This window comes from Ornithodoros turicata, chromosome 1 (assembly GCF_037126465.1).
Source record: "Ornithodoros turicata isolate Travis chromosome 1, ASM3712646v1, whole genome shotgun sequence".
Classification (NCBI taxonomy): Eukaryota; Metazoa; Arthropoda; class Arachnida; order Ixodida; family Argasidae; genus Ornithodoros; species Ornithodoros turicata.
In genome coordinates this window covers 49,405,628-49,420,228 of record NC_088201.1, presented here as the reverse complement: position 1 = coordinate 49,420,228, position 14,601 = coordinate 49,405,628, and the positions used below count along the sequence as shown (strand labels likewise).

At 42.9% G+C, this 14,601-nt stretch overlaps 1 protein-coding gene across 3 annotated transcripts in view; it reads right to left on the bottom strand.

Annotated features, from left to right (window-relative positions):
• Nucleotides 1-8,998, bottom strand: part of LOC135378223 (L-fucose kinase-like) — a 39,825-nt gene extending 30,827 nt beyond the window's left edge. For all 3 annotated transcript variants that reach the window (XM_064611175.1, XM_064611176.1, XM_064611174.1), the window contains exons 1-3: nt 8,823-8,998; nt 1,645-1,796; nt 628-678 (exon numbers count right to left, since the gene is read on the bottom strand). In XM_064611175.1, the coding sequence (XP_064467245.1) occupies nt 628-678; nt 1,645-1,796; nt 8,823-8,889 (270 nt within the window). In that variant the 5' untranslated portion in view covers nt 8,890-8,998. The remainder of the gene's footprint in view (nt 1-627; nt 679-1,644; nt 1,797-8,822) is intronic.
• Between the last annotated feature and the right edge of the window lie 5,603 nt (nt 8,999-14,601).

Genomic DNA, 14,601 nt, shown 5'->3' with positions numbered 1-14,601 from the left:
ATGGACTGAAGACAAGTAATGACAGACAGACTTACTAGTTGAATGTTGTCCATGTCAGTCCCTGTCTTTAGTGCCTTCTACCATGATCAAATTACCTCAATGAGCACCAGTGTGGCATTCAACAGATTTCCTGGCCATACACTGGCCCTTTTGTGCACCCAGGGACTCTGCCAGAGCCCTCCACACAGACACACTATTTTCTAATACAAATACATTTTATATGAATACACATGTTAGTAGTCATCTGATACGGGTGTGATACGCCCCTATGGAATCACAAGATCAACGTAAGATGAAAATCCTGGCCGAATCACTGTGTCTACCCATCACAGGTGAGGATGCGGGGCCAAAGCCTCGAAAACAAAAAAAAGCCAGACATGCCCATGGGGTGGAAGGCATACTATGACACAGGTTATGCACTTGGCTAAGAACCTGGCAATTGCCAGGTAAGCTACCAGATAAATTAAACCAGGTAAAACTAGGTAAATTGCCAGATACTGTAAACTTATAAACATCGTCTCACAGTGAAGCCAGTCAGTCAGCATTCTAGTCAAGTTCACCAGTTTGTGCTATTTTACCATCGTATTCAAACACTGCATTAATTTCACAACCAATTACAGAACTTACAATATGCAGTATCAGGATTGTGCTTGATGCAAGAACATCAGAAGAGATAACCTGCATATAAAATTTACATGTATTAAAAAAGTTTTTAAAAACTATGAGCAGAAAAGTGTATGGCTGGGCACAAATATTATCAGTAAAGTAAATATTTATTCAAGACATGCCCCGCACTGCCTGAAGGCGTACAGCAGGGTAGTAGTGTTTCTGGTTTTGGTGATTATATTTTCCGAGGTATTACGAGCTAGGACGAAGGTGACCAAGAGAAATTATCCTGTTATCTCATTCCGTTATAAGCCAACTCAATCTTGTACTATTGTAATTTGGTTTTGCATTCATTTTTGCCATGTTTCAAGAGGTTTCAAAAATAATAATCACCAAAAGCAGAGAACCCTAGTTACAATGAACAAAAACAGTTTATTTCATTCAATGACCACACTTGCTCTTCAGACAGCCTGTTCCACTGTGCAATAGTTTTAACAAAAAACGTATCTGCAAACATGCTAGTCCTGGTGGAATACTCTCCGATTTTACACATGTGGTCATTTCGCTTGGACACGTAATGCAGCTGTTTGATGTAAACTGTCTTATGTATTCAGAGTTTCTCATTAAAAATTGAATACAAAAATTTCAGTCTGAGTTTTCCTCGGCGAGAGGCAAGCAACTCCAAATTTAATTATCCCTTCCTTTCTGTGCCCTATTCTGGATTTTCTCTAACTCATCAATTAAGTTATTTTGGGCAGGGTACCAGACAATACAAGCATATTCCAGAAGAGGACAAATACAGGTTAAGGAAGCAGATCGTTTTAAGTTAAGAGGTGAGGACCTAAAGTTCCTCTGAATAAAGTTAAGTGCTCTCCCTGCCTTCATGACCACTACTTGTATAACATATGTCCATGTACCTTAAATGTAGACAACGTTTAAGTTCCACGAACACAAGTTACACAAGGTCCAGTACAATTTGTTAATAATGTCCAGTCAAACTGTTACACATGTAAAGTTAGCAAGGAACACGATACATACCAAGTATCCTTCTCTAACACTTAAAAATTCAGTAACAACAAGCAGTGCATTAAGTGTGGCTGCTCCACTGCCAATGTTATTGGCAGGGTCTTCAACAGTGAGGAGTTTCACATCTTCAGGAATTATCCCTTGCTTCTGTAGGATGGTCAGTTCTGAAAAATTTATTAACACATCTATGCCTGCAGCATGTTTTACATTCCTGCAAATATGAGTAGGGGGAACAGGACTGACAAATTAAATAAGACAATGTACTATGGAGGGTGTTTTTTTTATTCATTACAGAACTTTTATAAAAAACACTAGCAGAGCAAAATATATGTCATTTTTGCAGTGGAGTTATATGACCAGGCGAACAGTCTCTTGAAGAAATTATGTAACTACAAGATGTAGATATGGCCAACAGATTAGCTCCTACATCAATCACCTCCATCGCTCCAAAGCACGTGGCCCTCTCACGTGGATTGTCGGCCGCTCTTTCTGCGCTCGAAAAGGGCGCAGTTCCTGTTTCGGCTCATTTGCATAGCGAAACTCAGCAATGAATATTTCAACACATGTGCACATTTAAGGTTTTTTTCAACGTGGAATGGCTTTCAACGAGGAATATCTCCAGTTCTGTTAGTTAGCTTTTGTGCGAAATCCCCTAATTAAAGAGTTAATTAATGAATTTTAGGTAATTAGTGATCTTGTAGTTACTGTTGCAACTCAGCGAGCCTCCTGCTTGTATTGCCACATGCAACTATGACTTGCCTGACTCCAGGGCACCATCGTCCAGACATACCCTTTATTCCCGGAGGATTATGCCTAGGAACAGGGATAAGTCGCCCATTCTTCCCGCTGACCAGACAGACCTTGGCAGCCGAAACAAGAGAGACATGGCCTTCTTCCCAAGGATATAGTGGACCGGACCTGACGCACGAGCGTAACTGTCATTATGTAAAAGTGACATCAGTTTCCGGTCTGTTTGTTTAAAAGGGCTGGGCTCCAGCAGCTCGTTCTCCATTCTCATCAGCACATCGAACATGTAATAAACATCTTGTTGTTGTTGTTGGAGACGGACCCCTGCCTGCCTAACTCCGCTAAGCTACCATTTGGATCCCGGATCCCAACATTACATACTTCCTTTGAGAGAATGTCCGCCAGGCCATATAACTCAACTGCAAAAACGACATCTATTGCTCCGCTAGTTTTTTAATAAAAATTCTGTAACTAATAAAAAAATACACCCTGTATATGCATATCACACCCCTCTACCGTGTACAGTGACACATACATTTTCTGATGACGATCTAATTTCTGCATCACATTTGTAGCAAATAGGGCAAATGAGACGAGGACTTTCAGGGAACTGACTGTGACGGCCCATGGACGACGACAAAGCACCTCTGCAGCCGTGCGCCACTGTGCCTGCCTGCCAGTTCTACCGGCACCGCCCTAGCGCGAGGGCACGAGCACCTGCCCGCTGGGACATTCCATCACGGCCGGTCAGGACTCGTGTAGGGGAACACCATGTTCGGCGTAATTCGGCCAGTCACCATCCTAAATTTTTTGGCAAGTCAGCAGCCAACCACCTTCTGGCAGACAAGTCGCACCGGGACCACTGTTTCACCGGGGACTCGCAGGGAGGCCGCAGTGAGCTACGTTTCTAGCCTCCACCTGCTTCACGATGGTCCTCCCTGGCACTTCTCTGGCGACAACCAGCAATTACGCTCTCGTACCGGTCTCCGTACTGTCGCCCACTCAGCAACTATTCAATGCACTCCACAACCACTCAGGCACTCTGGATTCACAGCTCTTCACTGGGACTCGCCCGGATCACAGCACGCTTGTTCATGCCATCCCGCTGCGGCTGCATCAACTGCCACGATCACAAGCCGTGTGCCCAGTTGTCCATAACCCACGTGTCCTCCTCATTCTCCTCTTCGTGGTATCGCCGCGGACCTCAACCTCATGCACCGCTCCGCGTCTGGGAGGGAGTGATGTGGCGGCCCGTGGACGATGACGTCGCGCCACTGCACCTGCCAGCCAGTTCTAAAGGGACAGTCCTAGCGTGAGGCTACAAACATCTACCCGCTGGGACATTCCATCACCGCCTGTCAGGACTCATATAGGGGAACACCACCTCCTCTACATATCAATTAGATCACAAGCATTCTTATTACTGCACGTATTCTGTCAATGTCATGTTTTCATATTTGTATTTTTGCCTACTTCAGCTTTGTATTAAGTGCATCTGATGTTGAGAAGACTCGGGAAAACTGTGCGCAAGGTAAATATTTTTAGAGGATGCATCACAGCAGCCTCCATACTCCTCTTCAAAAGTATACCTTCACAATGCAGTGTTCACAAACCTGTGCTCTGTCCCTCAAAAACAAAACGATACACTTCTGGAAGAGACATTAACATTCTGGAAGACTGGGAACCAGAGACTATGGGAGACAAACAAGAAAGTGCTAAGCAATACCTGCTGTTGCATAAGCATGTGTGCTCGCAAACAACCAGTTGATTTTTCTTTAATTCTGTGTTAGTAGCGCGAAGCAACTGTGGCTATGAGCGGCATACAGACGTCGACAGATGGAGAGAGGACAGCAGCAAGGAGTGGGAGACTGGGGGGGGTTAGTATGTGTCCTGGGCAGACTTCAGGGGCAACTGTGCAGATATTTATCTGGAAAGTCTGCCAGAAAACCAAGGGAAAACCTGAGATAGCACAGCCAGTGGTAGGATTGGAACCCACCACCTCCCGACTTCAGCACAACCTTGGCTACCACAACCGAGTGGACACTTTTATCCACACAGACGTGCCACTACTAACAACCAGTTGGTAACTACTGGCATTGAAGGGACAATGGTGTACGGTTAGCTGTGGCTTCAAGAGTCGATGCAGCTTAACTGCAGTTGCAGCTATCAAAGACAAATAGTTATCTGTATGTTATCCGATATACTGATATCTGATATAGCTTTGCTATGGGGTCCCCATTATAGTACATTGTATTGTACAATGACAATAGAAAACTGAACTGAACTTATATGTTCATGTGCAGTAACAATATGTGTCAGTTTCGAAGCACTGCTAGCATGCAGCATGTAATACAATAATCCACACCAAGGAGAATGGGGACAATGAACACCACAAGAAGACTACTGCCTGCTTTCGCCTCTAGGACATGGCCATCACTATAAGCTGTATACCAGATTCCTGTAGCACAGTTAAGGTCTGACTTTTTTGGGCTAAACTCGATTCCTCCCGGTATTTACCTACTGAATCGGTTTCGAACCAATTCGGGTTAAACCTGCTGCAGCGGCAACTGTGCAACGTAACACATGCAACTGTGCAATGCAATGTGTGTTGCCGACAATTGACAGCCCAAGCTCAAAAAAAGTGACTGCCAGTCAGCGTTGCCACTTTAGCGATTTTGTCACTAAATTTAGCGACTTGCTCCAGCGGTTCATAAGATTTTTAGCGACAGTGAAAATATCGGTAAAAATTCGGTTTGTGCGGTATTGAATACACCATGGCGTCAGTCTGAGAGAATGTGAAAACAAGAAACAACTGAAATTGAAGGCTTGAAGGCTACATCTAACCGCTAAGGTCAAGGTATCGGTGAGTTCTCCCAATGAGTAACGGAGCGTCGGCGTGGCCCGTTGAGAGAGAGGACAGTGCCACCAGCGCACCCTGGGCCTGCCCATGCGGTGGCGACTGGAGAGGAAAAAGGTGGAAAAGGGGCATGAAACACTCTCCCCACATTGCAAGAAGCCTAGTGGACGTGGTGCACGTGTGCATTGCATGCAACAATGCATGGCAACAAGCGTGCATCACAGTGCATATAGAACATGAGCTTCATTCCTGTGAACATGCGAATGAATGTGAGTGGGAGGACTAGTCAAAGGGTGCTAAGAGACTGTTTCCTGGTGTGCATCCCCGCCTGTAGTCATTACAAGTCATTAATACCCAGTTTTGCACCAAATTCCACATGCGACAAGATTGCAGTTTTCTTTTCTTTTTTTTTTTTTTTTCAAATTTATTTGGGTTATTTATCCATACGTACAGAGATACAAAGAGGTGAAGGAGCCTGTGGGAATGAGTTTCCAGTCCTTGCTGTCATGTGACACTTTCTTACTTGTTTACAATACCCGATTTGACAGTTGTTAAATTCATAACCTCCCTTTTTTTTCTCTCATCTAATCTCATCCACTATCATTCTTTTCTTTTCTTTTTTGGTTTGCCTTTTAAAGCTGTCAGTGCGGGTTCTGCATTCAGTACTCAATGCACAAGCAAATAAAGTTTTCTTTCCTACATCATGGTCAACAAATCAAAATAGGTTTCATAGCTTCACGTTACTCGTCTTACTATGAGGTTCCAAAGTCAGGGCAAAGTGCGGCGCAATTAGAGCACAAGATTTCGTATTTTGTGGTGCGCGCTAATAACCGCATAATATCGCAAAACTGTTTAAGTGGTAACGGTGACACCATTCTGTACAGCATTGTAGGCAGCCACAAATACATTCTTGTCCCCAATGATGTGAATGAGACTTCTGGGAAGATAGATAGTTTGGTAAAGCAACAAATGACAATAATTTTTGGTACAATTATGTGCTTACTTCAAACTTGGCGACTTTTAGCGACTTTTTGCCCAAATAGATAGTTTGGTAAAGCAACAAATGACAATAATTTTTGGTACAATTATGTGCTTACTTCAAACTTGGCGACTTTTAGCGACTTTTTGCCCAAATTTATTGACTCAAGCAGAGAAAAAGTGGCAACACTGCTGCCAGTTTATTAGCAGGCTAGTGGTGCAGGCAATGCTGCTGCCACAAGCCCTTCCCCCTAGCGATCTGCTGAAGGCAGTGAGTGACAGGTTACAAGGTGGGGGCACCAGGAGACATGGCGATGGTCGAGGAGGAGGGGAGGGGGGGGGGGGGGGGGGGGGGGGGGTCGAGTCAGAGCACAAAATGGTATCAATTTGAGGCAGAAGGGGGGTGTTGCGCGAGTTGGGATGCTGGCCACAGTGGAAATCAGGAGGTATGCAGGTGTCCAAGGAGGCAGGTTTCAAACATCCGATGGACACACTGTCGGAGCATCATTGATATTGATGGTGAGGTGGCAGGGTGTTCGACGAATGGCGGTGCAGAGTTTGAAATAGGGCGGCTGCAGAGGTTTTCGCACAGCATCGTAGCAGATGAAAATGTGCGAACAGATTTCGAGATCAAGGTGCTGGTAGACTTGCAAAGTAGGAGGGTGGACGAGTGGGGTGTGGCCTATAAGGATGTCCATGGCTTGACAGAGGGGAGAGACATAATTGGCCCTGGTGAATGGAACGTTCGTGAGCTGAAGGTGACAAGAGTTCACCTGGGAGGTTCAGGGTTGTGCCATAAACAAGCTTGGCAGCAGTATGTTCCAGGTCAGACTTAAAACCATGTGGTAACAAATGTCGTGGCAACAGTTGAGGGTGCTGTGCCAGGAAGCTGCTGCGTAGGAATGCCTTTGGGGCGGGGAGTGTATTGGACCAAACAAATTTGAATGTGATGTAGCTCATTATTCACATTATCCTTATTTGTGTATCCTATTTAGTAGAAATCTGTATACATGTCTGATGTAAATATGATTTGGGTGCAACAATAAACTAGCGCATTTGATGTTACGACATGTGGTGCTTGTGCCTATAATGCACAAGGAATGCACGTCTGACCAATATGTGCACCTTTAAGTGCAGGCCGCTTGCTGGACAGAATAAATAAAATAACACGATAACACCTGCTAGCACCGAATTTCACCCAGAGTTAGAGATTTCAAAATAGCACCCAATTTAATAAATGAAGTTTTTTCCTCATGGACCTCAGCAGTTGAATACAATTTTTCCGATCCAATGCAGCAATGCTAGCAAACCTGGAGTATAATTAGATGTTATGAATCTTGTCGCTCCATTCAGGACTGCTCCCAATGCTCAGGTAAGATTAACTTCATACGGACTCCATATTGCCTACTGCCACCTTTAGGACAGCTTCACAGATTAATACTGGAAGAGACTAACCTCAAAGTTATGTTTCAAATAGCTTACGATTTTGTTTACGCCTAAATGACATACTAAATATCAAATTTCCAAATCCTCAAGTGAGAGAAAATTCCAGGTACTAGTAATTAAGAACTATGTCACCTCGAGAGAACTGAGAGAACGACGGCTAGCTGGCGAAGATCCATAGCACAGTAAAACCCTGAGCTCGAGGGAAACACGAAGAACGACACGACAGAAAGGCTCAAAACCAGTAAATGAATGATTTATTTAGGACACAGAGGCAGAGAGGATGAAGGGGAGATAAGGTCCCACAGCGCCCCATCAAGAGAAAGCAAAGGATTACTCACGCAACAGTCAGTTGTTAAAATAGCCACTGTTTCGCGAAAGATGACTGCTGTCGGCGGTTTCACGACAGACAATGGTCGTGCTAGACTAAAGAGGGTTGCAAGAAGGGCACCCAAAAGATGGGAGAAGCCTTCGGAATTCCTGCATTGTTCCTTCACGTTCCTCCTGTGTTCCCTCAACCGGTCATTGATGCAACGGGACGTCTGTCCGATGTACACAGCACCACATGAAGAAATAATCTAATAAATGACACCTTTTTGGCAATCAACGTCAGGGTTTCTGTGTTTTGTGGGGCAGGCAAAGGACCAAGGCTACCCTGGCTCATCCAACGTGAAAACACCCAGTATGGAGTTCCTCCACCAGTTCGCCTGCATTTCTGCTATTTTGTCAGTTAATGTACCGTAGTAGCAGACGACGGACGTTGAGTGGGGGAGCACGCATAGGATAGGGAGCGGCAAGCAGCGCTGCCGTCAACCTAACCTAACCTCACTAAAGTAACCTAGGCCAACTCGATCTAACCCGATATTTGGCATTGCCCAACATCGCCGCCGCCTCCCCGCTACTACCGCTGGTAGAAGTATGGTAGAAGTGTCATTGCCGTAGTTTAGCCTTCATTCTCTACCGTGACTAAACAGATTCTCTATCCAAACTGTATGCAAACCCAAACTGTGTTCCCGTTTATCATTGCAAGCCACTATTACGATCAGCATCACCTGAATATTACTTCGTCTTGATATCTCTATTTCAACTGTCATCATGACATCCATTCAACAGCAACGCTTTGAATGTGCTATACATGAGGTGATAAGAGCTCAAGGGAACCTACCAGCTTCAACGGCTGTTGCCCACCTCAGGGTCGAACAGGTAACAACAATGCATGTAGTAAGAGCCATGCCAATATGCTAATGCTTTTGATTTTCGGTAACCTTAGCTTGCTGACATTGCATGCACTCGTCCAAGCCAACGCGCCAACGCTATGCTATGGTACGGTCAGAGCGTACTGTCGGTCAGCTCTGCGTATGGTACCAACGCCAACGCCTCCTACAGTAAACAGGCCCTGTCCCTGTCCTCGTCGTGACGTCGATGAACGCCGCTGCCGCTGCGCTCTACGGACGAGAGGAGGGAATATCCGCATTATTCCATGATTTCTTGCACATGTTCAAAAAAATGCACGAACAAATACAGCATTTATTCTCAGACTTGTCCGAAGCATTTGGTAGCGTTTCTCATTTTTTTCTGCCATACAAAGTTACTTTTAAAAAACTGGTTACACGGTTTAGCATTTAATTTTTTTAACAAGCTTCCGTGCATGAGTGTGCACCACAGTGATGCACGAAAGAGCGTTAATAAATTCAATGCTCCTAACCGCGTAACTTGTTCTCTTTTTATATTCGTTCACTTTTGGACACTTGACATCGTTCTCCAGTGTTCCATAGTTACTTTACTTTAATAATTTAGGGCACAGTTTGTCATCTTCAACAAAATTAGTTAAGTCCAATCTTAACAAGGTGTACCTTGAGGACCGGTACTGGGGCACAGAGGTGGGCACCCTCCCTCACGAGGGCGTGCGAGGGTGAGGGTTTCTTCACCCCCACCTCACGATATTTGAGGTGAGGTGAGGGCCAAGTTTTCTGGTGATGTTTGAGGTGAGGAAAATCTTCAAAAATTTTGAGGTGAGGTGAGGAAAATCCTCAAAACATTTTGAGGTGAGGTGAGGAAAATTTTCAATAAACATTTTGAGGTGAGGTGAGGAGAAATTTTCAAAAAAATTTTACGTGAGGTGAGGTGAGGAAAATTTTTCTCCCAGAAAATTGAGGTGAGGGCGAGGCTCGTGAGGACAAACGCCCACCTCTGACTGGGGCATACATTGCATCACACCTACATTCTTCATATTTATAACCAGCTCCTTCCATCTCTAGCTGTGTTGACCACAACAAAAAATTAAGCTAGAACCAACATTTGGAAAAACTGAATATTCTTTAAACTCACCACTGCAGTACTGAATACGAACAAAATAGAAGAAGGCAAGCAAGCTGATGTGTAGATGAAGCGAAATGTTGTTCCCTTCACTGAGTAAGCGGCTGGAATCCATTATCAATCATCCAATATTGCTTATGTTACTAAGAACGAGGGCTTTGTTACTTGTTTAACCCCCTTTCCCCATTAACTATCATTAGCTTAACTACTTCGCTACTAGGAATGATCTTCTCAATACATCTTATTCTTTTCTCTTCCACTTGTAAGAAGTTAAGTACACAGTATGTGTAAGAAATTGAGGCTTTAATGAGGCAGTTTGTTTTTGTTCTTTTCACTGTGTTCATGCTGTGTTTCCACTTTTGCAAAAGGCACCTTTTGGTGACAGCAGTATTTTGTACACAAATAACTGAATCACTACCCCACCAGATGACCTGTTTCCCTTCTCAGTTTTTATCAGCATGGTGCAAAACAAAAACCTCAAACTAAGTACCTGGTATTACATAAGCACAGCAGATATGTGCAAACACTTTCCAAAAATTGTTTTTATGAAAGGACACACAACCCTGAGACTACTACTACTACTGCTACCTCTATACTGGTCATTACTGGTTACTGCACAATAAAGATGTTTAGCATTATTTATTCTACCCTGCAATAAATCTGAAGGATGTCAGTGAGCCCAAACATTGTGGTTCTCATCGCCACACAGTTCTGATTAAAATACACCAGTGATTTATTAAATATCAAAATGTCACAGATTGAGCAAGGAGATGTAATACACAATACTAAGAAGGTGTACACAGATTTCTGTAAAAGCAGTTTCTGTATATTCGGAAAACAATTTTTCATCACCATGCCAAGCAGAATGTTTACTAGCTATCCAAGTCCTAATGCAGAATTCACACAAAGATGAATGCATACACAAATTATTGCTGCTGTTTTCACATTAGTACATCTAGCCCACTTTACAGGACACACAGGGTAAGATTACAATAGTGAAAAGTCAAAAGCACACCCACATAATAAAGTATGTCCACAAAATAATAACGCTAATCCAAACGCATACTCAATGGCATGCATACTTTGGGGCCTGCAACTGAAATACACTGCATAGGCCTTCCGGTGCAAAACCTGCAGAACAGAGCTTGAAACTACAATACAAACATACTCATACATGCGCACAAAACACACTTGTACAGTAAGTGAAAGCAGCTGATATTCTGCTCCAGACACACAGCCGAGGAAACAAAGAAACCGGTTTTTCTCATGAGCAGCAGCAGAATAAAACAACGTGGACGTCATGCAAACAATATGTACCTCAAATACATAGGCCTAATGCAACCTATGAAGTCTGAATAGTAATGAACTATGTAAAAGTGACACTATGAATGCTGTATCTCTTCCATGCACACGACAGTAAAGTCACTTTTATGACCAAGCCAAAAATTTTTAACTTGGTCAAAGGACAGAACAAGGATGGTGTACATTTATGAGTACTATGTACAGGGTGGAAACACTAGAGAAGTAGCCAGCATGCAAATAAAACTTGACCATACTGATGTTTTCTTATAATTACCTTTTTTTTCCAGCAACACCATAATTTGCAGTACCGGTATTCAAGATTGCATCAACGACTGAATGCTACTAAAAAACTGTTGAGGTATATATGTCATACGTAAGCAAATGCCAAGTAGTATCTTGAGTATTTTCATTTACTGCAACTTATTTTAGTTTTTCCTGCAGCATGTAAACCTGTAATAAATGAACAGGATAAAGAAAGTAGTGATAAAAAAGCACAGTTGAAATTAGCAAATAACCTTGTGCAAATTACCAAGTGCCACACAAAAATATACATAAAAACAGCGAGAAAGGATTCTTCACTGCTATAACAACCACTTGTGAGCATTTTTTTGTCCTAGCATGTGCGCTTGTGTGTGCAAATATGTAGAAAGGGACAATAAAATTGCTGCAAGAAAATTCAAAACCAACTATAAGATAATACACTCAAGTCTCTGACCAAAGTATCTAACAAAACAACATTGTCACAGAAATCACAGGAACTGTCTCCATCTCACTTCAAAGTTATGCGTTAAAATTTCACTAATGGCCACGTTGCAGCAGCCAGGGAATGTTGCTACTGAACAAGAAACCGGTTGAATATATTTTTGTATTCCCTACGTAGATTGTTGGAACAGCATAGATCATTTCCATCAGGACTGGAGCAGCCATCTACCACCTTTGTATATGCACCGACTAAAAATACGAACTAGCCAAAGAAAGTTGTCCCACCAGAATTTTACTCGTGTCATATACCCCTGCATGCTTGAAGAGACATGCTTTATACAAACCAAGTACAAGAGAATTAATTATCTGGATACAACAAAGGGACAAGTCAATTGGTGTCATTCTGAGTAAAAGCACTTAATAGGCCTTGGAAGGAAACTACGATCCATCTTTTTCATTAGCTGGCCATTCAAAGTTTTGAAAGTTGTAAGTTCAAAGGCAAAGTACACTTTTTACTTGATGACCTTTTCGGAAGGTCATGTCAAAACCTGCAACAGACAGCAAAGTTTAAAAAAAAAAAAAGATTTTGCATGCACCACCAAGGCGCAGATTGTTTACTTTTGCGGTGGTACACCAAACACAAGTAAACTTCGTGACACATTTTATCTATTGTGCTTTTTTCCTCTCTGCTTTCAAAACAGAATCAACAAATGTTGAACATAATCCTTCTCCAGAATGCAACTTTGTTAGACACTGAAAAGAATGCATAAACATCCAAAAACTTCCAAATTTAGCACCTTTTCAGATGTTTTCATTTAGGCTGAAACATGAATTCCCTCTGCACATCTCTCTGCATACGTACATACATTTTTGCAATTCTAGGGATTCCCCTTTTTTTACAAAATTTTCTAAAGCAGTAGTGATGGGCCTTTGACTAAAGATTAAGGGGAGGGGTCCACAAATTTCAGGGCAACATACATATTGACCCACACACTAAAGAAGCCATCCTACAAAGTGTCCACAACAAAAGGCAACAGAAATACTGCTTCACTTAGGTCTTAACTCTGACCACTTTTATTAACAGATCACTGACACGACACATCTACTTTTCCAGTTGCTCAGTTATACAACTGTGTCCCACAAGATAGCATATATTTAAGGAGTGACTTTTTCGGGTTAAACCCCGATTCTGCCCGGTTATTCCCCTCCGAACTGACCTCCGACCAATTCGTGTTAAACCCGATTTCTCCCCTAATTCCAGTCACTATGAAATCGTCAAGTGATGTTTCCACTGAAGACGAACAAAGGTCGCCACGTGCAACACATGTAAGTATGGTATGAAGGGAAGTGCCTCAGGATGAGAGCCGACGATATTTCGAACAGAGACTGTTCTTCTGGGCACCGTCCTCATCATTGGCGTGGTATTTAAAGGGTTAGGTATGACATGTTAAAGGTTCACGCGAATTCATACTTTCTTACCGGTTCGCTGGATTTCTACCCGTCTACATATAAGAATGGGGCACTTACGTCCCCAGCAATACACACGTGTGAGAGTATTGTCTATGCCTTCGAGGATTACCGCTGGTAGGTCACCTCCCCCCCCCCCTAAAAAAATAAATAAATTAGGAAATGACTTAATAGACAAAACGAGAAACAAACACGCCCGATAACACGCGAAGGAACAATTATCACCCGATTTCTCCCCGAATTATAGATTTAAGAAATAGCGCCAGATTTTTACCCCCCCCCCCCCCCCCCCCCCCCCCCCCGAATCTGAGAAAGGCATTTAACCAAAAAAAGTCACTCCCTACATATATTTCTACCAGCAGCTGCAAGACTTTGCTTATCGTGAACATCCATTTCTTGCATTATAACCCACTAGAGGCATGCCATGAGTGGCATGCCATGAGTGGCATGCCTTGCACTCAGATTGACAACGTGTGCACGACATAAATTATGGATGAAGTAGGAGAAGTGCAGGTTCATACTAAGAAATGATCATACATTTGTGCTTGGAATGTGGCCTAGTGAATTATTCCCAGATAAAGAAGCCTCATGCATGCATCATCAGAACACAGAACAGGCTGGATTTTCCTGCACTCATTTCACATTCTTTAAAGACCACAGTGTTCTAAGTAGAATGAAGGTGCTTATACCTGAGCTAAGAACCATTAAGATCTGTTAAGGGCAGTAGCTCTGTAACTTGTAGGCAAAAGATGTGGCATGTAATCTTAGTTTAACTAATTCAATGCATGTTTTGATGTCACGAAGAATTGTACCGAGAAACAGCTCAACGAAGTTCTTTAGAAGTAGCAAAAAAAAAAAAAAGTCCAATGCATCTCTGTGGCCAAGAAAACAAAACACAAAGTGCTCAGTTGGTTATTTCTTGGGAGCACACTCCGCTGCTACAGGCTCCTGCTGTCACCCAATAGTGAGTGTGAAACTATAAATGAAGGTAAGAAGGTGTAAGAACCTGGTCTCAACCAGAAAATAGCCACTATTGTTCACTATGTTCAGATAGACCAATACCCTCAGGAAAATGTTCCTTGAAGGTTGTCAAAATTTCAAAATACCAAAATTTGGCGATTTATATCTCAAAGTACGTGTCAACAAAGTACATTTCA